At 43.4% G+C, this 23614-nt stretch overlaps 1 protein-coding gene across 1 annotated transcript in view; it reads left to right on the top strand.

Moving 5' to 3' along the window:
- LOC128406030 (androgen receptor-like) overlaps positions 1–23614 on the top strand; it is a 434506-nt gene that overhangs the window by 68383 nt on the left and 342509 nt on the right. The window contains exon 2 of the mRNA XM_053373087.1: positions 13857–14008. Coding sequence (XP_053229062.1) covers positions 13857–14008 — 152 coding nt within the window. The remainder of the gene's footprint in view (positions 1–13856; positions 14009–23614) is intronic.

Raw genomic sequence — 23614 nt, 5'->3', positions numbered from 1 at the left:
AAGAATTGTTGCGATTATTAATCACAAGCAGAGACTAAGAACTGTGTGGGAATGAATTACCGATTAAAGAGAGAACTGGTGGAAACAGCGGGGAATGGAAGGAAAGTTTTATGATGCAGCTAAAAATGGAATTTTGTGAAGACAGGCTTGCCTAAGGAGGACGAGGGGGAGGAGGACCAGGGTCATTGGAATGTGAATGTATGGTTTTCGGAACGTTATCTTGACCTGGCAGGGCCCTCTGAGATATAGATTGGCAAGCCTGTAAATCAACGGATGGACTGTTCAAATGTTTTTAACGGAGGTGTGGAAATGGCGTCTGTCCTTTATGTGATATGATTTTTGGAGAGTGTAAAACCCTCACAGGAGATGTTTGTCTTTCACCCGCTTGTGAAGATTATCAGAGATCACAAAGAAAGGAATATATGATAATAACAAGAAGTTGAAGAAAATAACAAAAAGACTATCTGGATAGAACCGGATAGAACTGTTTAATCAAAGCAGCAGCAAGAGTGATGTTTGGACCCCTTTCGGAGCTTGAAGTATGGGTACCCCCAACAAAAAATTTAAAAATTTGGCTGTATAATTTGGAATTAATGTGATTTGGAATTAATGTGATTTGGAATTAATGTGATTTGATTGGCCTGTTAATATTTTTTTAAAAAAATAAAATTTAATCTTGCATTTTTGAATGGCTCAATACGGCCTGATATTCCAGGAGATTTTACCTTCTGCTCCAAAAGGGGCAGGAGTGTAATTGAGTATTCCTTAGTTTCCTTATGATAGATGAAGTTGCCTCTTTTACAGTGGTACCCCGCTCTGAGAGTGACCACTTTCCAATTGCTTTAGAGTTGTACAGAAGCTCTAGAAATAATGACCCCTGTCCTCCTATTAGTACCGATAAGACTAGTTATGCCAAAAGAATGTATATAAGTGATAAAAATAGGGAGGATCTATTAGCAGTATTTGAAAATAACCCAGTTATTCTCGAACCTTTGGCTAACCAAAATCTGATGCCTTTAGCAGACATTGATTATTATTATTATAATACTATTCACGAATTATTTTCTTCCTTTTTAAATCTCCAGTTCAGCAACAAACCTTCAAATAAGTATAATTGGTTTGATAAAGAATGTATCAACTATAAGAAAGAACTCAGAACCTGTCTAAAAGAAGCCTCTATCACTAACTCCCAAGGTCTCTGGAAGACCTATTTTGAAATGAAAAACGCTTTTAAGAACATGCCTCTGGGGAAAAAACCTGTGTTTTCACAAGCCAAATGGTCCAAAATTGTTACTGCATTAGAAATTAAAGATACTAAAACCTTTTGGTCACTCCTTTCAATAAAAGCTACCACTGATTTTCCTAATATAAGTGATCATAGAATCATAGAATCATAGAGTTGGAAGAGACCACAAGGGCCATCGAGTCCAACCCCCTGCCAAGCAAGAAACACCATCAGAGCACTCATGACATATGGTTGTCAAGCCTCTGCTTAAAGACCTCCAAAGAAGGAGACTCCACCACACTCCTTGGCAGCAAATTCCACTGTCGAACAGCTCTTACTGTCAGGAAGTTCTTCCTAATGTTTAGGTGGAATCTTCTTTCCTGCAGTTTGGATCCATTGCTCCGTGTCCGCTTCTCTGGAGCAGCAGAAAACAGAAAACAATCCAAGATGAAGCTTGGATTACACATTTTACCGCTGTTTTTTATGATTCCCAAGTTTTGTTTTGTTTTTATGAAATTTTTTATTGGTTTTTCAACATATAATATAAAACAATACAAAAGACAAACACAGACAAACAAACATATAAACATGTATAATTTCATACAATTTTTTTTCATATACCCAATTTCAGCGACTTCCCCATGCCTCCCTTTTCTGCATCCCTGTTTTGAGCTTTTTTTCAGCAACCCCTGGTCCAGATTACTTATTAATTCCTTTCTTTAACCTCTTTCTTTCCTCTTAACCAATCATTTATCGCTGCAAATCTGTTATGCTTTACCCATAACATTTTAACACTCAATAATTTTACAAGAATTTTTAAGATAAAGTTTAAATTTCTTCCAATCTTCTTCCGCCGTCTCTTTCCCTTGGTCACGGATTCTGCTCGTCATCTCTGCTAGTCCCATATACTCGATCACCTTCGTCTGCCACTCTTCCAGTGTGGGTAGTTCTTGTGTCTTCCAATACTTTGCTAGTAGAACTCTTGCTGCTGTTGTGGCATACATAAAAAACATCCTATCTTTCTTTGACACCAATTGGCCTACCATGCCCAGGAGAAAAGCCTCTGGTTTTTTGTGAAAGGTACACTTAAGCACCTTCTTAATTTCATTATATATCATTTCCCAGAAGGCCTTAATCCTTGGGCACGTCCACCAAAGGTGATAGAAAGTACCTTCCGTTTCATTACATTTCCAACATTTATTATTGGGCAAATGATAAATTTTTGCAAGCTTGACTGGGGTCATGTACCACCTATAAATCATTTTCATAATATTCTCTCTTAAGGCATTACATGCCGTAAATCTTATACCGGTGGTCCATAACTGTTCCCAGTCAGCAAACATAATGTCATGACCAATGTCCTGTGCCCATTTAATCATAGCTGATTTAACCATTTCATCCTGTGTATTCCATTTCAGCAGCAAGTTGTACATTCTAGACAGATTCTTCGTATTGGGTTCTAACAATTCTGTTTCTAACTTTGACTTCTCCACCTGGAAACCAATTTTCCTGTCCTGTTTGAAGACTTCATTTATCTGGTAATAATGTAACCAATCTCTTACTTTAAACTTCAATTTCTCATAACTCTGTAATTTCACATTTCCACCTTCTTGTTCTACAATTTCCCAATATTTTGGCCATTTAGATCCCATATTAAGTTTTTTAACTTCCTTAGCCTCCATTGGTGACAGCCACCTAGGGGTTTTATTTTCCAACAAATCTTTATAACGAATCCAAACATTATATAATGCTTTCCTAACAATATGGTTTTTGAAGCTTTTATGAATTTTTACCTTGTCATACCATATATATGCATGCCAACCAAATCTATTATTGAACCCTTCTAGGTCCAAAATGTCTGTGTTCTCAAGAAGTAGCCAGTCTTTCAGCCAGCAAAAAGCTGCTGCTTCATAGTAAAGTTTTAAGTCCGGCAGGGCAAACCCCCCTCTTTCTTTTGCGTCAGTTAATATCTTAAATTTTATTCTGGGCTTTTTGCCCTGCCAGACAAATTTCGATATATCTTTCTGCCACTTCTTGAAACAGTCCATTCTGTCCACAATCTGCAATGTTTGAAACAAAAACAGCATTCTTGGCAAAACATTCATCTTAATAACAGCAATTCGGCCTAACAAGGAAAGTCTCAAATTTGACCATATTTCCAGATCTTTCTTAATTTCTGTCCAGCATTTCTCATAGTTATCTTTAAATAAGTTCACATTCTTAGTTGTTAAATTAACCCCTAGATATTTCACCTTATTTGCTACCATTAATCCAGTTTCACTCTGAAACTTCTCTCTTTCCTCCACTGTTAAATTCTTTCCCAATACCTTTGTTTTTTGTTTATTTAACTTGAAACCTGCCACTCGACCAAAGACTTGTATTATCTCCAAAACTTTTTTTGTACTAGTGTCTGGCTCTTGCAAAGTTAAAACTAGATCATCTGCAAACGCTTTCAGCTTGTATTGTTTAGCTCCGACCTGAATCCCTTTTACCAGCTGGTCACCTCTAATCATATTTAGTAAAACCTCCAGAACAGTTATAAAAAGTAGTGGGGATATTGGGCACCCCTGTCGTGTCCCTTTTTCAATAGCAATTTCTTCAGTAACCACGTTATTTACAATTAGTTTTGCTTTTTGTTCAGAATAAATTGCACCTATACCATTCTCAAAACCTTGGCCCACCCCCATTCCTTTGAGATTCTTTTTCATAAAACTCCAAGAGATATTGTCAAAGGCTTTCTCAGCGTCCACAAATATTAATACTGCCTTAGTGTTAATGTTATTCTCAAGTAATTCCATAATATCTATTATATTTCTCACATTGTCAGATAAATGTCTTCCTGGGAGAAAGCCAGCCTGGTCTTTATGAATCTCACCCACCAAAACCCTCTTCAATCTTTTTGCCAAAATGTCTGCAAAAATTTTGTAATCCACATTAAGCAATGATATGGGGCGGTAGTTCTTAATCTGGTTCTTTTCAGTCTCAGATTTTGGTATAAGTGTAATATATGCTTCTTTCCACGATTCAGGTGCCTTCTTCCCCTCTAAAATTTCATTACAGACTTCCTTAAACGGTTGAATCAGCCAATCTTTCAAAGCTTTATAATATCTGGAAGTCAGACCATCTGGTCCTGGAGATTTTCCCAATTTCATGTTCTGAATGGCTCCCTCTATTTCCTGCTCAGTTATTTTCTGGTTTAAACTCACTTTACTTTGTTCAGATATTTTTTGTAATCCATATTTTTTAAGAAATTCTTCTATCTCTTTTTCATCCACCGGCCCTTGTGCATAAAGTCTTCTGAAATAACTCTGAAAGCAGTTTCTGATCTCATTTGGCCTAAAAATGTTCTTTCCTTCAACCTCTAAGCTTGTAACCATATTCAATTTTTGTCTTTTCTTCAATTGCCATGCCAGAAGTTTCCCACATTTATCTGCCGATTCAAATGTCTTTTAAGTTTTTAAGATGGAAAATTTTAAACCTTCTTCAGCAATAACCACACAATTTCAAATTACTGTTGAGGAGATGAAAAAGATAATTCTTTCGTTTAAGCAAGGAAAATCCCCTGGTATGGACGGCATCTCAATAGATCTGCTGAGATTAAATGTGGAATGGTGGGCCACTAATCTTCTCCCGCTCTTTAACGCTATTAATCATTTAGGCCATGTACCTAAATCGTGGAATAACTCAATAGTGGTGCTGATTTTTAAAAAAGGTGATAGGAATTGCCAAGAGAATTACAGGCCTATTAGTTTGTTACCATGCATAAGTAAAATCTATGCCAAATTCCTGCTTATTAAACTGGAAGAATGGATGCTTACAAAAGGTCTAGCTGGTTTCAAGGCAGGTTCTTCAACTCTTGACCAGTGTCTAGTGTTAAGTCATCTTGTGGACAAATATGTCTTGAGAAACAAACGAAATCTTTTGGTTGCATTTGTAGATTTAAAAAGTGCATTTGATTTGGTCGATCGTAATAAATTGTGGACCAAATTAGAACACCTCGGTATTGACCCATACCTGCTTACATTGATTCAAAGTTTACACTCCAATAACCAAATATATGTTAAAGTTTCAAAAGATGGTAGACTTGTAGGCCCAATTCTGAATAACCGAGGAGTTAGGCAAGGCTGTATCTTGGCCCCTACCCTATTTAATCTCTCTTTATCTAACCTTTCATTATTTCTTCAAAATGTAACCGCTCATATTCCTTATTTAAATAATATCCCAGTTTTTTATTACTTTATAACCTCAAAATTAACTATGATAAGACAAAAAATTTGCAATTTACAAAGAGAGGGAACCCAAAAACTTGGATAATCAATGGACATCTAATACAAGAAGTTAATCATTTCAATTATCTGGGAATTGTATTTAAAAATAACATGAATTGGAACACACATATCTGTGCTGCAATAGCGAAGGCTAAAGTGACAGCTCACCATATTAAATCTTTTTCCCCCTTCTCCTGTAGGAAATAGATATATTCCAGCTGTATTGCAAGTGACTGATATGAAACTTTGTGCCCAACGTTTATATGGCACCCCAGTGTGGATTTCAGGTGACCTTAAGTGGTTGGGTAACTTTCACGCATCCCTTCTGAGGTCATTATTAGGACTTGCAAATTCTGTTAAATATGAATCAATATGTTGTGAGTTGGGGATACTTCCTTTATCAGTAAGAGTATGGCTGAGAACCTTGAAATATTGGATCTTCCTGCATTATAGAGCCCTAACTCCTAACTCTCTCCTTTACGACCTCTTAAGTGATAATACAATTTACAATTTATCATTAATTTGTAGGAGAAAATTGAACTCAACAGGGCTTCATCTAGTTGACTTTGAAAATTCTGACCCCAAAGATACTTGGGAAATTATCAGGAAGAATTTTACAGGAAAAAGTGTTCTCTCCACTCTCGAGGTTGCAAAGCACAGCACTTGCTCTCCTCTGTATTTAAATCTCCCTTTGTGTAGAGATTTTCAAAAGGGATACATGACAAATCTGAAGAATTATGAACTGTGCAGGCTGTTTATGTCAGCCAGATTTAATATGTTTCCCTCAATGATAGTAAGAGGAAGATATTTAGTTCTCCCAGAAGCAGAGCGTCTCTGCAAATGTGGTAGGCAGGAACCTGATACGTTGGAGCATATTTTCTTTTCTTGTGAGTTTGGCATTTATTCCAGAAGACAATTGTGAGAGGCCTTACAACTTAATAGGCTCGGTTGTATGCCGCCAACGGTTCAGGACCTGCACTTGGACAGGAATGATCAAATTACTCTAATAGTGGCTAAATTTTTGAGTGCTGTCCATGAGGAAAGGCTGGGCCATTATAGAGAGATTTAGTGGTTCTTGATTGGTCGGTGATGTGGTAGTGTTATACTGTATTATTTATGCAAATTGTTATGCCAAATTCGTATTTTCCACAATCTGTATACGGTGTTTGTTTTATAATGTGTGGTTTGCTGTGTCTAATAAAGGATTGATTGGATTGGATTGAAAAAAAGGGAGCAAGTGCTTTTATTTTTATTTTCTTCCTAAATAGCTTTCCTCCATATTAAAAAGGAAGGTTATTTATTTATTTAAATGAGATTAAGTCTTTGCTTGCTTGCCCTCCCCTTTGATAAAAAGGGAGAGATTGGTGGGGTGAGGTTTTTTTGGGGGGGTGGCTTCTGTGTCAGGGGGAAATGGGAGAAGATTTAACTGGCTGCCTTCTGCTGAAATGGGAGGTTGGGTACTGTGTGATAATGATGGGGAGGGTGAGTGTTTTCTTTTTCTTTCTTTTTCTTAGTTGCTAGGAGATGATGGATATTTGTTTATTTTCATATTTCTCTTTTGTATGTGGTGTATTAAAATGAAATAAAAATAAAATTTAAAAAAGAATGATAGGGAGGGTACAAGCAAACATGTGTCTACTCACAAGCAAGCCCTACTGAATTCAATGGGGCTTACTCCCAGGAAAGTAGAAGTAAGTTTAGTTGAACTCAGTGGGGTTTATGCATGCATAGATTGTACTTAGACCTCTGAGTGGGGAAGCAGATGCAACTTGACTAGTAAATCACTTGAACTATTCTTAAATTAGTTGAAAATATGTTAAATATATTATATGGAAGTTTATTTAATATGTTTTATGAAATCTACTACTTTACATTTTAAATCCCTCAACTGCCATGGGGAGGTGCAGCAAGGCCCTCTACCATCGTGGGGAGGTGAGGCAAAGCTCTCTGCCGCCCCAGGGAAGCGCACCCTCCGTCACTGTAGAAAGGTGTGGCCAGGCCCTCTGCTGCCAGGGATAGTCGTGGTGTGGCCCTACTCCGTCACGGGGCTGCACAGCAAGGACCTCCTCTGCCGTGGGGAGAACCAATGAGGCCCTTTGCCGTAGTGGATATGCGCGGTAAGGGCATTAGCTGTTGCAGAGAGATGCGGTGAGGCCCTCCACCACTGTGGGGAGGCACGGTGGGGGCCTTCTCCTCCACAAGGGTTCCCGGCTAGGCCCTCCATCGTGGATAGGCGTGGTGAGGCGCTCCTCCTCCCGCAGGGATGCCTGGTGAATCCTTCTGCTTTTGTGGGGAGGCACAGCAGGGCCCTTCATTGTTGCAGGGAAGCCCGGCAGGGCCCTCCACCGCCGAGGATATATTATTATTATTATTTTTAATTTTTTATTTATACCCCACCCATCTGGCTGGGTTTCCCCAGCCACTCTGGATGGTTTCCAGTAAAATACTAAAATACAATAATTTGTCAAATATTAAAAGATTCCTTAAACAGGGCTGCCTTCAGATGCCTTCTAAAAGTCAGATAGTTGTTTATTTCCTTGACATCTGAAGGGAGGGCATTCCACAGGGCGGGCGCTGCTATCGAGAAGGCCCTCTACCTGGTTCCCTGTAACTTCGCTTCTCACATATATAATAACAATAAAATAAATAAATAAATAAATAAATAATTTGTACCCTGCCCATCTGGCTGGGTTTCCCCAGCCACTCTGGGCGGCTTCCAACAAAGATTAAAAATACATTAAAATGTCACACGTTAAAAACTTCCCTGAACAGGGCTGCCTTCAGATGTCTTCTAAAAGTTTGGTAGTTACTTTTCTCTTTGACATCTGGTGGGAGGGCGTTCCACAGGGCGGGTGCCACTACCGAGAAGGCCCTCTGCCTACTTCCCTGTAACTTGGCTTCTCGTAGTGAGGGAACTGCCGGAAGGCCCTCGGCTCTGGACCTCAGTGTCTGGGCAGAACGATGGGGGTGGAGACGCTCCTTCAGGTATACTGGACCGAAGCAGTTTAGGGCTTTAAAGGTCAGCACCAACACTTTGAATTTTGCCCAGAAACGTACTGGGAGCCAATGTAGGTCTTTCAGGACCAGTGATATATCGAGATATCGTGATGTTTAGCTGGTGATATATCATGCTATTGAAAACCAGATATCGCCCAGCCTTACACCAAGGTGATAGCCGGGGAAATAGAGAGCAGGAAGACACCATACATGTTTTCTATGACCCGTAACCTTTCCTGACGTATGTGGAGATGTTTTATGGCTCTTTTTTTGCTGTGTTTGAACTACCACATAAGCTTTAGTACCGAAGTGCCTTGGGGCAGACCTTCTCAACTGGCACGTTGGGTTGAGGGCTGTCCTATTGCAATAGATAAAATAAATAAAAATGCTGGGTCCCTTAATCTGGATGCTGGACTTGAAATTGTTTCCTTTGTTCTGTGGTTTATTGAAAAGGTGGTCCCTAACCCAAGTAACAAACGGAGGTTTTGTAGAGGTGAATTCTTACCACATTGTCTTTTGAGAATTTTGTCTCTGATTCCTCTGGAGGAAAATTCCACCAGGCAATCCCCTGGTAGCTTCTTCATTCTGGCAAATGCAGATCTAACTCAAAAGCTCTGTCAATAGCCTCCAGCATCTCTTCTTTTTTCTTCCTCAAGAGTTCCACTAATCCTATAGGCAGTCTCTCTTTAATATTTTCATCCTTGTTCCACAACTCCACAAAATCTCAAAAAGGATTCCTTCTGTCTCATTTCCAGCATGGGCATCTGGTCTGCCAGCTGCTCTTTATGCACTTGCTCCCTTTTTTCTGTTGCTCAGATCATCAGCTTCTTATAGCAAAATTCAAGCTTAAACTGAAGAAAGTAGGAAAAACCACTGGGCCGGTAAGATACAATCTAAGTCAAATCCCTTATGAATACACAGTAGAAGTGAGGAACAGGTTTAAGGATTTAGATTTGGTGGACAGAGTGCCTGAAGAACTATGGATGGAGGCTCATAACATTATACAGGAGGCAGCAACTAAAACCATCCCAATGAAAAGGAAATGCAAGAAAGCAAAGTGGCTGTCCAATAAGGCCTTACAAATTACGGGGGAGAGAAGGCAAGCAAAATGCGAGGGAGATAGTGGAAGATACAGGAAATTGAATGCAGATTTCCAAAAAAAATAGCAAGGAGAGACAAGAAGGCCTTCTTAAACGAGCAATGCAAAGAAATAGAGGAAAACAATAGAATGGGAAAAACCAGAGATCTGTTCAAGAAAATTGGAGATGTGAAAAGAACATTTCGTACAAAGATTACCATAATAAAAGACAAAAGTGGAAAGGACCTAATAGAAGCAGAAGACATCAAGAAGAGGTGGCAAGAATACACAGAAGAATTATACCACCCCAGGTATTGGATAAAAGAATTGGCTTCCAGGTGGAAAAATCAAAATTGGAAACAGAACTGTTAGATCCCAAAATATACCTTCCCGAAGAAACCAGAGGCCTTTCTCTTGGGCATAGTCGGCCAATTGGTGCCAAAGAAGGATAGAACTTTCTTTATGTATGCAACAACAGCAGCAAGAATACTGATTGCAAAGTATTGGAAGACACAAGATCTACCCACACTGGAAGAGTGGCAGACGAAGGTGATCGAGTATATGGAATTGGCAGAAATGACTGGCAGAATCCGAGACCAGGGAGAAGAGTTGGTGGAAGAAGACTGGAAGAAATTTAAAGACTATTTGCAGAAATACTGTAAAATTAATGAATGCTAAAATGATGTTGGATTGAAAATAAGTGGTATTGGTATCACGATTAACAAGGATATGCAAATATGGATTGATAATGGATGAAAATATATAGTTGTAATAGGTTAAGATATAGAGTAAAGATGGTTGAAAGAGGGTAAGGATTTGCTGAAATGTCTTTGTGAATGGGAATACAAAAAGGGGAGGTGAGAGGAGGTCAAGGAAATAAGTAAATGAGTCCAAGGATATTGAAAAATGGATATCTTTTCTTTTTAAATTTCTTTCTCAACTGCCTGTTTTTTTGTTGTTGTTTTTGCATTTTGTACCCTTTTTAGTCTTCTTTCTATGTGTGTGTTTTTTAGTTTGTTAACTGTTGTTAGAATTTTAGTTTGTTAATCGCTGTTATAATAATCTCTATTTTGTAAATTTACGTTTTCTATTTTGTAAAATTTGAATAAATAAATAAATAAATAATATATACCACCCCAGGTAGTGTGGTTGCTGACCTTGAGCCAGACATACTGGAGAGTGAAGTCAAATGGGCCTTAGAAAGCACTGCTAATAACAAGGCCAGTGGAAGTGATGATATTCCAGCTGAACTATTTAAAATTTTAAACGATGATGCTGTCAAGGTGCTACACTCAATATGCCAGCAAATTTTGAAAACTCAGCAGTGGCCAGAGGATTGGAGAAGATTAGTCTACATCCCAATCCCAAAGAAGGGCAGTGCCAAAGAATGCTCCAACTACCGCACAATTGCACTCATTTCACATGCTAGCAAGGTTATGCTTAAAATTCTACAAGGCAGGCTTAAGCATTATGTGGACCAAGAACTCCCAGAAGTGCAAGCTGGATTTCGAAGGGGCAGAGGAACCAGAGACCAAATTGCAAACATGCGCTGGATTATGGAGAAAGCTAGAGAGTTCCAGAAAGACATCTACTTCTGCTTCATTGACTATGCAAAAGCCTTTGACTGTGTCGACCACAGCAAACTATGGCAAGTTCTTAAAGAAATGGGAGTGCCTGATCACCTCATCTATCTCCTGAGAAATCTCTATGTGGGACAAGAAGCTACAGTTAGAACTGGATATGGAACAACTGATTGGTTCAAAATTGGGAAAGGAGTACGGCAAGGCTGTATATTGTCTCCCTGGTTATTTAACTTATATGCAGAATTCATCATGCGAAAGGCTGGACTGGATGAATCCCAAGCTGGAATTAAGATTGCCGGAAGAAATATCAACAACCTCAGATATGCAGATGACACAACCTTGATGGCAGAAAGTGAGGAGGAATTAAAGAACCTTTTAATGAGGGTGAAAGAGGAGAGTGCAAAATATGGTCTGAAGCTCAACATCAAAAAAACGAAGATCATGGCCACTGGTCCCATCACCTCCTGGCAAATAGAAGGGGAAGAATTGGAGGCAGTGAGAGATTTTACTTTCTTGGGATCCATGATCACTGCAGATGGTGACAGCAGTCACGAAATTAAAAGATGCCTGCTTCTTGGGAGAAAAGCAATGAGAAACCTAGACAGCATCTTAAAAAGCAGAGACATCACCTTGCCAACAAAGGTCTGTATAGTTAAAGCCATGGTTTTCCCAGTAGTGATGTATGGAAGTGAGAGCTGGACCATCAAGAAGGCTGATCGCCGAAGAATTGATGCTTTTGAATTATGGTGCTGGAGGAGACTCTTGAGAGTCCCATGGACTGCAAGAAGATCAAACCCTATCCATTCTTAGGGAAATCAGCCCTGAGTGCTCACTGGAAGGACAGATCCTGAAGCTGAGGCTCCAATACTTTGGCCACCTCATGAGAAGAGACGACTCCCTGGAAAAGACCCTGATGTTGGGAAAGATGGAGGGCACAAGGAGAAGGGGACGACAGAGGACGAGATGGTTGGACAGTGTTCTCGAAGCTACAAACATAAGCCTGACCAAACTGTGGGAGGCAGTGGAAGACAGGAGTGCCTGGCGTGCTCTGGTCCATGGGGTCACGAAGAGTCGGACACGACTAAACGACTAAACAACAACAACAACAACAACAACAACAACAACAACAACAGGAGGTCAGCTGCTTACTTTTCTGCTGTCCAAGGCTTCTCAATATGGAGCCAGCTCTGATGTCTGCCTGCACTGTGCCACTTGGACCTGTCTAAAATGGGATCGGGTTCGGTATGTTTCCACAGCAACAGAATTCCTGGACTTGCAGCAGAGCGGCACAGCGCATGCTTCTTGTGTGAGTGAGTTTGCAGAAGAGAGAGAGTCCACACACTGTTGTTCCTCTAACAGCTTTATTTACATAAGAATGATAAAATAACAAACAGACCATCCCAGACGGCAGGCATGGTGTGTCTGCCTCTTGGCAGAAAAAGTAACTCACAGACAAAGAACTCAGCTTTCTCCAAATGTAGGGAAAAGCTCCTCCCCAGATGCAGGACACACACAGAGCTGTTAACCCTGTAAGCTCCAAACCTCACAGTGCATGGGTTATCTTCATCATCCCTTGCAATCTGGGAGTTACAGGGGGCTGCATTGCCTTCGCTACTCCCCTTTTTACTCCATTCGAATCTTCCTTGTCTTGGTGAAGCTGCTTTCATGTTCATGGTTGACCCGGAAGTGTATAGTCTGATGGTTAATAATAATAATAATAATTTTATTATTTATATGCCACCCATCTGACTGGGTTGCCCCAGCCACTCTGGACACTTCCAGCATCCCTCTGCTGACACCACTGCCCCTCTGGGTAGTACCACCCACTTTGAGAACCACTGTATTAGTCCATTCCAAAAGTTAATAAATACCAAAAAGGAAATGATAAACTTAATGTGAGCCAATCAGGCGACGCAGCAGGAATAAAAGCTGATGCAATTTAAGGCTGCATCAACAGAAGTCAAGTGTCCAGATCAAGGGAAGTCATAGTATCACTTTTATTCTGCCTTGGTCAGGCCCCACCTGGAGTCCTGTGTCCAGTTCTGAGTGCCAAAGTTTAAGGAGGATATTGACAAGCTGGAATGTGTGCAGAGGAGAGTGATCAATATGAAAAATATTGTCATTTACGCTGCCATTCCACAAAGGTAAAAATAAGGCCAACCTCTCAATACATTTATTTTCTTGATTATTAAGTACTGTGTTTCTTTCATATGTAAGCTTTCTCATTAAGACAGTTTGCAGAGGTTTTCTTAACCAATCATTTATCGGGGCAGGGTCCTTTATTTCCCCATTTTTTGTGCAATGCACTGTTTCCTGTTGTTAGCAGTACAGTAATCGGTATCAATGACTTCAGAATGAAGTATCGAAACGAGAGCTATTTTAGGGTTTCTTGGGAGATCATAGTCTGTACATAAAATTCAGTACTTCTGTCCAAAAAGGCATTATTTAAAAAATAAATAAATCCCTAGACTCATCTAGTCCACCCCCTGCCTTAATTCTGTTACACCTTCAACAATGTATGTTTTGGCCAAAAGTGTTACTAATTCTACATGGAGTTAAGTACCAGTAGAATATTGTCTTAAGATATTTCTCTTTCAGGTTCACGCTAATAAACATTTTTTTTGGAATATTCTTTAATATCCAGTAGTTCTTATGCATTTGCCAACATCTGATGCTTTGCCCTTCTCTCTCTTTTGCTTCCAAAGGTTGCAGTCTGCAAGAGACCATGTTCTGCCCATTGACTATTACTTCCCACCACAGAAGACATGCTTGATCTGTGGGGACAAAGCTTCTGGGTGCCATTATGGAGCACTCACCTGCGGGAGCTGCAAAGTCTTTTTCAAGAGGGCAGCTGAAGGTAAATCATCTTTTTGTGTGTTTGTGGTGTGTGTGATTGAATGCAAATCAGAAGATGACTGTAGATTTCATTCCCAATGCACAAATATAGAATGGTGTACCCCTGGCTTGAAAGCAGAACAACAACATGAGCCAATGGTGTGATGAAGCAGCAAAAAAACCAATGCTATTCTCTGCTGCATCAGCAGAAATCAAGGGAAGTAATGGTCCCACCCTATTCTGCCTTAGTCAGACCCTGCTGGGAGTCCTGAATTCAGTTATCATCAGCACAGTTTAAGAAGTACAGTATATTGGCAAGCTAGGATGTGTGCAGAGGAGGGTGATCAGTATGATCAAGGACCTGGAAACCAAGCCCAAAGAGGAACAGTCAAGGGAGTTAGGAATGTTTATCCTGGAGAAGAGAAGGTGGAGAGCTGACATGAGAGCCATCTGAAGGGCTATCACAGGTGAGATGGATCAAGCTTGTTTTTTCTTGATCCAGAAAGCCCTGAACAAATACATTCAAATTCCAAGAAAGGAGATTTCAACTAAACATCAGGAAGAGCTTTCTTACAGTAAGAGCTGTTCAACAGTGAAACAGATTCCCTCAGAAGGTGGTGGACTCTCCTTCATTTGGGGTTTTGAAACAGAGCCTGGATGGCCATCTGCCAGGGATTCCTGAGCTGTGGTTAATACATTGCAGGAGTTGCACTGGACTGAGGTCCCTTTCAACTTTACCATTCTTTGACTCTATGATTTCATTGGGTCAAACAGCCCAGATTACATTTTCAAAAATTCTGTCTTTGCCAGCACAAATTACTTTAGAAGATTGCAATCTTAGTTTTTGCCTGCTCAGGGTAAGGACTTCTCATCTTGTCTTTAAAGAGAGTTATCCCTTGATTCCACCACCCCCCCAGTCCCCCAAAACTGTGCTGCGTTAGGAAGGATAGCGGCAATTTCATTCTCTGTCAGATTTCCACCTTCAAAAAGCTCAACAACTCTGGGCAATCTTCCTCTTCCACCCACCCACCCCATGCATGCTCCTCCTCCCCCAAATGACAATGGGTAGATCACTGCCAGTTTTTTTATACTGGGAGTAGATCGCAGTCTCTTGGGAGTTGAACGTGCCTGGTATAGTGGTTAGACTAGGGTGTGGGACACAGGGCTCAAAACCCCAGTTGGCCATGAAGTTCCCTCGGAGATGCTGCCTCTCAGCCTGAACTACCTCACAGGGTTTTTGTAAGGATTAAATGAGATGCCATTGAGCTCCTTGGAGGAAAATGTGGCGTATAAATGCAATAAATAAAAAATTACTAATAACAGCAACAACAACAACAGAAAACAGACTTGGGGAGTTTGCAGGGAAAGAATGATAGGTGGAGAGAGACGTTTTCCCACAAGGACTGCATCTCAGTGGTAGAACACTTACCTGCTTTGCAAGCAGACAGTCTGAGGTAAAATCCCTTATGGCATCACCAGGTAGGGCTGGGAATCACCCCTGCCTGAAAGCCTGGAGAGCTGCTGCTAGTCAGAGTAGGCAACACTGGGCTAGATGGACCAGTGGTCTGACTCAGTATAAGGCAACTTCCTATACTATCTACCTCCCATCCTATTTCATTCTGGAAAACAAATTGATTGCACTCCAAGCAAGAACCAGCTGTCACCTCAAAGACCAGGATGTGAAGCTTGCTGCTTCCCTGCACAGTTCAGAGCCCATATATTTGGAAACATAAGCACCTCTGTAAATCAGAGGTGCCCGGCTGGGGTGTTCAGAAGAAACCTACCTAATGCCCATCGTGCTATTTTATCCTAATGTGAACATCCGCTAAGTGTACTTCTGAATGTCAGGTAGTTGTTTATCTCTTTGACATCTGCTGGAAGGGCATTCCACAGGGCGGGCGCCACTACCGAGAAGGCACTCTGCCTGGTTCCCTGTAGCTTTGCTTCTCGCAATGAGGGAACCGCCAGAAGGCCCTCGGCGCTGGACCTCAGCGTCCGGGCAGAACGATGGGGGTGGAGACGCTCCTTCAGGTATACTGGACCGAGGCCGTTTAGGGCTTTAAAGGTCAGCACCAACACTTTGAATTGTGCTCGGAAACGTACTGGGAGCCAATGTAGGTCTTTCAAGACCGGTGTTATATGGTCTTGGCGGCCGCCCCCAGTCACCAGTCTAGCTGCTGCATTCTGGATTAGTTGTAGTTTCCGAGTCACCTTCAAAGGTAGCCCCACGTAGAGCGCATTGCAGTAATCCAAGCGGGAGATAACCAGAGCATGCACCACTCTGGCGAGACAGTCCGCAGGCAGATAGGGTCTCAGCCTACGTACCAGATGGAGCTGGTAGACAGCTGCCCTGGACACAGATTTGACCTGTGCCTCCATGGACAGCTGTGAGTCCAAAATGACTCCCAGGCTGCGCACCTGGTCCTTCAGGGGCACAGTTACCCCATTCAGGACCAGGGAATCCTCCACACCTGCCCGCCTCCTGTCCCCCAAAAACAGTACTTCTGTCTTGTCAGGATTCATCCATCCTCCAACCGCCTCCAGACACTCACAGGAGGAAGGAGCGGAACCACTGTATGACAGTGCCCCCAGCTCCCAGCCCTTCTAGACGGTCCAGCAACTGTTCAAGAGCAACTGGTCAAAGCTAGAAGAGTACATCTCTGTACTTTCTATACAGCTGTACGTCTCTGCACCCTGAATCTTGCATAATTCTGGCAGGAAATTTTAATGCCAGAATAGGGCAGATGGATCTTGCACTGTACTTTCATTTTCACGAAAACCCACCTGAACAAGACGAGGCCCATGCTATACCGATTAGACTGTCAAAAGATAAGGGCTGTAAATGATTTCTTAAAATTCCAAAAAAAACCAGAGGCATTGCTTCTGGGAATGGTACAGACCATAGCTGTCAACGTTTCCCTTTTTTTAAAGGGAAATTCCCTTATTCTGAATAGGATTCCTTGCAAGAAAAGGGGAAAGTTGACAGCTATGGTACAGACTGAAGTACCCAAGGGTCAGGAAAAAATATTTATGTATGCCGCTACAGCAGCTCGGATCTTCTTAGCTCCCAAATGGCGGGTGTGTGAGGTTCCTAAAAAGGAGGATTGGCAATTAAAAATGATAGAATATGCAGAGTTAGCAGGTCTAACAAGTAAGATAAGAGAGCAAGAAGATCATGTATATAAAGAGGAGTGGAAAAACTTTGTGGAGTATCTGGAAGATAATTGTAAACAAGTGAAAATGCTAGCAGCATTAAGGTAAAGTCAACAGTATAATATATAATAAATGAAGAATAAGGGGAGAAAGTGATCTAAATGGATATACAAGAATTTGCAGAAATGGTGGGAAAATTAAAGGAACCAGGGAAGGGGAATGTGAGAGAAATAACCAGGGGTTGAGGTTACTCTGAAACCCCAGCCCAGTCCACTGGGTTTCCCCAGCCACTCTGGGCAGGTTCCAACAAAGATTAAAAATACATTAAAATGTCACACGTTAAAAACTTCCCTGAACAAGGCTGCCTTCAGACGTCTTCTAAAAGTTTGGTAGTTGTTTATCTCTTTGACATCTGATGGGAGGGCGTTCCACAGGGCGGGCGCCACTACCGAGAAGGCCCTTTGCCTGGTTCCCTGTAGCTTTGCTTCTTGCAATGAGGGAACCACCGGAAGGCCCTCGGCGCTGGACCTCAGTGTCCGGGCAGAACGATGGGGGTGGAGACGCTTCTTCAGGTATACTGGGCCGAGGCCGTTTAGGGCTTTAAAGGTCAACACGAACACTTTGAATTGTGCTCAGAAACGTACTGGGGGCTAGTGTAGTTCTTTCAAGACCGGTGTTATATGGTCTTGGCGGCCGCTCCCAGTCACCAGTCTAGCTGCCACATTCTGGATTAGTTGTAGTTTTTGGGTCACCTTCAAAGGTAGCCCCATGTAGAGCGCATTGCAGTAGTCCAAGCAGGAGATAACTAGAGCATGCACCACTCTGGCGAGACAGTCTGTGGGCAGGTAGGGTTTCAGCCTGTGTACCTGGTGGAGCTGGTAGACAGCTGCCCTGGGTACAGAATTGACCTGTGCCTCCATGGACAGCTGTGAATCCAAAATGACTCCCAGGCTGCACACCTGGTCATTCAGGGGCACAGTTACCCCATTGAGGACCAGCGAGTCCTCCACACACACCCGCCCCCTGTCCCCCAAGAACAGTACTTCTGTTTTGTCAGGATTCAACCTCAATCCATTAGCCGCCATCCATCCTCCAACCACCTCCAGGCACTCACACAGGATGATCACCGCCTTCACTGGTTCTGATTTGAAAGAGAGGTAGAGCTGGATCTCATCTGCATATTGATGGACACCCAGTCCAAACCCCCTGATAATCTCTCCCAGCAGCTGCATGTAGCTGTTAAAAAGCATGGGGGAGAGGACGGAACCCTGAGGCACCCCACAAGTGAGGGCCCAGGGGTCTGAACACTCATCCCCCACCACCACTTTCTGGACACGGCCCAGGAGGAAGGAGCGGAACCACTGTATAACAGTGCCCCCAGCTCCCAGCCCCTCTAGATGGCCAAAAGGATGTTATGGCTGATTGTATCAAAGGCCGCTGAGAGATCCAGCAGAACTAGGAAGCAGCTCTCACCTTTGTCCCTAGCCCGCCAGAGTTCATCAAGCAATGCAACCAAGGCAGTTTCAGTCCCATGATGAAGCCTGAATCCCAATTGGAAGGGATCCAAATGGTCCGCATCCTCCAGGCGTGCCTTGAGTTGTTCAGCAACCACCTGCTCAATCACCTTGCCCAAGAATGGAAGATTTGAGACTGGGCGATAGTTGGTCATACTGGCCGGGTCTAAAGATGTTTTTTTAAGAAGCGGTTTAATGACCGCCTCTTTCAGCGGGCCTAGGAATGCTCCCTCACAGATGGAAGCATTCACCACCCCACAGAGCCCATCAGCCAGCCCTTCCTGGCTTGCTTTTATTAGCCAGGATGGGCAAGGATCAAGGAGACAGGTGGTTGGTTTCATGTGTCCAAGCAGCCTGTCCACATCCTCGGGGGTAACGGATTGAAATTGATTCCATACAACTTGACCAGACAGGGCTCCCACACTCTCCCGCCCCAGCCCTGCTCCCATGGTGGTGTCTACCTCCTTCTAAATATGAGTGACTTTATCTGCAAAGAACTTTGCAAAATCATTGCAGGAGATCTTGGGGTCTTTACAAGGCCCCGGTGGTAAAGGTGGTTCCGTTAAATTGCAAGCCACCTGAAAAAGTCTCCTGCTACTATTTTCTGCAGATGCAATAGAGGCGGTGAAGAAAGTCTTCTTCGCCATCGCTATCGCCACTTGGTAGGCTCGATGTTGAGATCTAACCTGTGTCCAGTCTGATTCAGAATGAGTTTTCTGCCACCGACGCTCTAGCAGTCTCAGCGATTGTTTCCTTGCCCTCAGCTCTGAAGAAAACCATGGGGCTGTCCGGGCTCCATGCAATCGGAGAGGGCGCTTTGGAGCCAGACAGTCGATAGCCCTGGTTAACTCCGCATTCCAGCGGGCCACCAGGGAATCAGCTGAAATGCCATCAACATGGGATAAAGCATCCCCTACCATTCTCTGGAAACCATTTGGATCCATTAAGTGGTGGGGGCGGACCATCCAAATTGGTCCCACCTCCCTGCAGAGGGGAAGGGGCGTGGAGAAGTCCAGTTGCACCAGGAAGTGATCTGACCATGGCACTTCTTTTGTTTCACTTTTACTTAGTGTCAGATCACCCACGTCACTAGAGGTGAACACCAGGTCTAAGGCATGTCCGTGACTATGAGTTGGGCCAAACTTATTCAGGGACAGCCGCATGAAGGCCATGCTTTCCCCGAAGTCCCGAGCAGCCCCTTGTAAGACCTGGGTTGCTGTGTGTAAGAGAAACCTGGTGGACAAGCAGCAGCTAAGACAGGCCCATCTGCTTCATCCAACCAAGTCTCTGTTACACATGCCAGGTCAAGTCCTCCATCCACGATCAAGTCATGGATGGCAGTGGTCTTATTAACCATTGACCTGGCATTACACAGCAACACCTTCCGGTCATGTGGGTTTCCCTTGTTGATTCCAGTATCCACCCGGTCAAGACCAGACTTGGAGGCAGGGGTAGTCTTCAAACAATGACTAAAGCTGCCTCCTTGGTAATGACATGGTCTGGTCTTAGCGTAACTCCTCCTCCTACCAGTGATCACTGAGATTGGATGTCCCAGTGCATCCCCCCCGTGGAACTTGCCCACACCAGGAACAGGGAGGCAATAGCAGAACAACCCCGCACTTCCCCAAGAGTTTGTTCCAAATGAGTCCAGCCCCATTCTCTAGGCACTGCCACAGGAGTCCTTTTGTAACTGGGATTGTGAGGGCCTGGGCCAGTTGGAAAAGGCCTTGGAAGGGAGCAGGCCCTGCAGTCCTCACCACAGCTGATGGTCCACTGGTCGCATATAAAGGGCAAGAAGGAGATCAAGGTGGAGAGAGAGTTCCATGGTAGTGAGTGAGCTGGCAACCGAAGCAGCTGTCAAAGCGGGAGCTTGGCTATTGACAGGATTTCGCTTATGCTTTTTCCATCATAGCCGATATGTAGGTTCAAAGCTTTTCTGATATCTGGGGTGGCGTGGTCTTTAAAGAATCCCTTTATGATTACTTCATGCTGGGGATTTTCTGGATCTATCTCCCTCCCCCTCCCCCGGTTTTTATGGCTGATGTAAGTCTGGTGTAGTAGTCTGATTGTTGGCTGTTTGCAGTGTGGTAGCGCAGCGGAAAGCTTGCTGGGGAGACCATGCATTAAAAAGGGACTCAAAAATAACTTAAACAAGGTTTTAATAACGAAAACAAAAGCTCCTTTTACACTAAATACATTAACAACCAAACCAGACCCAACCCATCCCCCAGGGTAATGGGAGAGCTAGGTGCTGCCCCTTATATACTACACCCAAATGCTGACACACCTTAATCAAATACAACTCAGCAGCACCTGCTATGTTTCACAGCTGTAAAGCTGGGTCTTGTTATCTTGCTCTGGCCCTTGCTCTGGCCCCTTAAAGACATACACATTGAGTGGAACAAGGATGAACCTTTACATTTAAAGAAACCATTCAACACTGATGGGTGTTCATTCGGTCCTTGTAGGACGGTCTGGACTTTAGTGCAATTTATGGTGCGTTGCCCAGCAGCTTTTACTCTTTCTAGGATTACCTTTTTGAAGATTTTGATGTACCAAGCCCCTTTTGCGGTATTATAGTCCCAATCAGGCTTGTTGTACAGATTTTGCTGTGAGAGTAAGTCCGTGTTTGTCGGTGGTTTATCTTGGAAGTTTGGCTGTAATCGTTGATGGGAGGAATGTCCGTTATCAAAATGAAAATCCTAACTAATGTATTATTTCTATTTCAAACCACTCCATTGATCAACAATGTGCACTACTTTAAAGAATGACAAAAAGACATTTCGAGATTTGTATAGTAGGGGAAGAAGCTGAGGATTAAATATAAAATTTTGATAGATGTTAAAGAAAGAGGTGGATTCCCCTTGCCTGACTTACATTTGTACTATGTCACTTCCGGTTTTATCGCTGCCATTTGAAGGAGCGCAGGATCAACTCTCCAGAGAGGTCCTGAGCTTTGTGAGGCAAAAAGAGGTTATGCTAGGGCTCCGCGAACCTCGAAACCTGAGGAGGTAAATCCTCGGGGCTGGGGGATCTGGCTGCGTTTCAGGCGACTCTCCTGTGTGCATACCAGACCTGTCAGGGCTCGGGGAAGAAGCAGGATTGAAGATGCGAACGCTAGGATCCATTCTAGACCCGCAAAGCAATGCCACAGGCTCCGAAAGGCGAAGCGGTGAAGCACTCTGAGGCATAAGGTTAATCCTGGACTTAAAAAAAAAAAAAAGGAAATTGGAATAGAAGCAGAAGAACAAGGAGGTTCCGGAAACGTTTTAAGGATTTTGGGGTTAAGGAAATCCTACCAGACGCTGGCGGAGAAAATGGCGCAGGATAAAAGCGTTATGAGTGAACCAGCGAGTCAGAGAATATACTGAGTAAGTAAAAAGGGGAAAGAGTCTCATCACCTCTAGAGGGAAAAGAGACACAGACAAAAGGCAGATAAAACAAACTTATCTGTGGGATATAAGACAATGTTTCTAATGCCCACGGAACTCAGTACACTCGAAGGAAATTTGGAACTTTGTATTCATTGTTGAGGCGCCATTGGAGCATTATTTAGGAAACACTGTTTTGTGCAAGGATTCATTGTGTCTGTATGACTGTTGGAAACACTACAGAGACACTGTTGAAGGCTTTGAACTGTTGAGAGGACAAAGAGGAAAACGCTTGAAATATTGTTTGCACTCTCCTTGTCAATGCCTACAATGTACTCAATCTGAAATTGAGTTTGCAATTATTCCAACCCCTCCCCACGATACTCTTTGCAGTTGCGGTCGAGGAGCTAGAAGTGTTGTACCCCTCCTCTTACCGGCTGTTGCTGTTGGCGACGGGTCTAATTGGGTTTCTGAATGGGAGGTGGAGGACAGAGGAAACAAAGGAGCATAGAGAAGGAGGCGTCCACCATCTTACAATTAAGGAAAAAAGAAGAACTTTATGGGGTTTAGATGAGAAAACTGGGGGAACGTAAGGGGTGGATATAATTGGACTGTAATTTGATAGGCATTGAGTGTATACTGGGTATTTGATTATATATCTGACTTGAATAGGTGTCTGTGATGGGATGGTGAGCTGCTTGTGCGTAAAATCCTAGTCCCTCAGAGTTTGGCTAAGTCCACAAACCTCTGTCTGTGACGGAGCTCCTTAAGCATGGCTCCATCAGTCGCTCGTTGAATCGGACAGTGGGCGTTTACGGAACTTCTTCCAGCATAAAAGCTCCTTAACGGAAACGCGTCTTCTGGACTCTCGGCGTGACAGTTTCCGGCGAGGAGTGGGTGTCCCTATAGGAGGTCCTGAAACCTCCCCACTGTTCTCGCTTGAAGTGTCTCTGAGCCCTCCCTCCGACTCACTTTCCCTTGGAACTCCACTTCTCCCCCTGCTGGTTCCCTCCCCAGCTGAATGGTCTCTCTCACCCTCCGTGAGCCCTTTCACCTCCTGCGTCTCAGATGGCAGTTCCCTGACATCCACCTCCCCTCCAGGGCCCCCTTCACCCCCTTCCCTCCCCTCCTCTGCGGGAGGCGAGGGAGCAAAACCCCTGAAGGAACCTCCCTCATCTTCCGAAGTTTCGAACACTTCCCTCCACCTGTTGCTGTTTCCGGTTTCCAAGTACTCCTCCTCATCGGAGTCTGTTCCTTCTTCCAACTCCGATTCCCTGAATCCTTCCAGTTCCTCCTCATCGTCGGTGGTGCCAAAGTACTCCCTCCGGAACCTCGCTACTGGCTGAGGTTTCCTGGGGAACCTTTGGTGGAACGTTTCGATCAAGATCTCGTCACGGACCTCCTCTGCCGTCACCCAGGTGTTTTCCGACTCCGGTTCCCCTTCCCACGCGACCAAATACTCCACCTGATTACCCTTCCACCTGGAGTCGATGATCTCCGCCACATGGTTGCTGCTTTCCCTTTCTTCTATGGCTGGCCCCCGTGTGGATACCCCTTCACCTTCCCCCCTATATGGTGACAGTAATGACC

This window comes from Podarcis raffonei, chromosome W, assembly GCF_027172205.1.
Source record: "Podarcis raffonei isolate rPodRaf1 chromosome W, rPodRaf1.pri, whole genome shotgun sequence".
Lineage (NCBI taxonomy): Eukaryota > Metazoa > Chordata > Lepidosauria > Squamata > Lacertidae > Podarcis > Podarcis raffonei.
The sequence above is the reverse complement of the archived record's forward strand: the minus strand, read 5'-3'. Positions and strand labels throughout refer to the sequence as shown.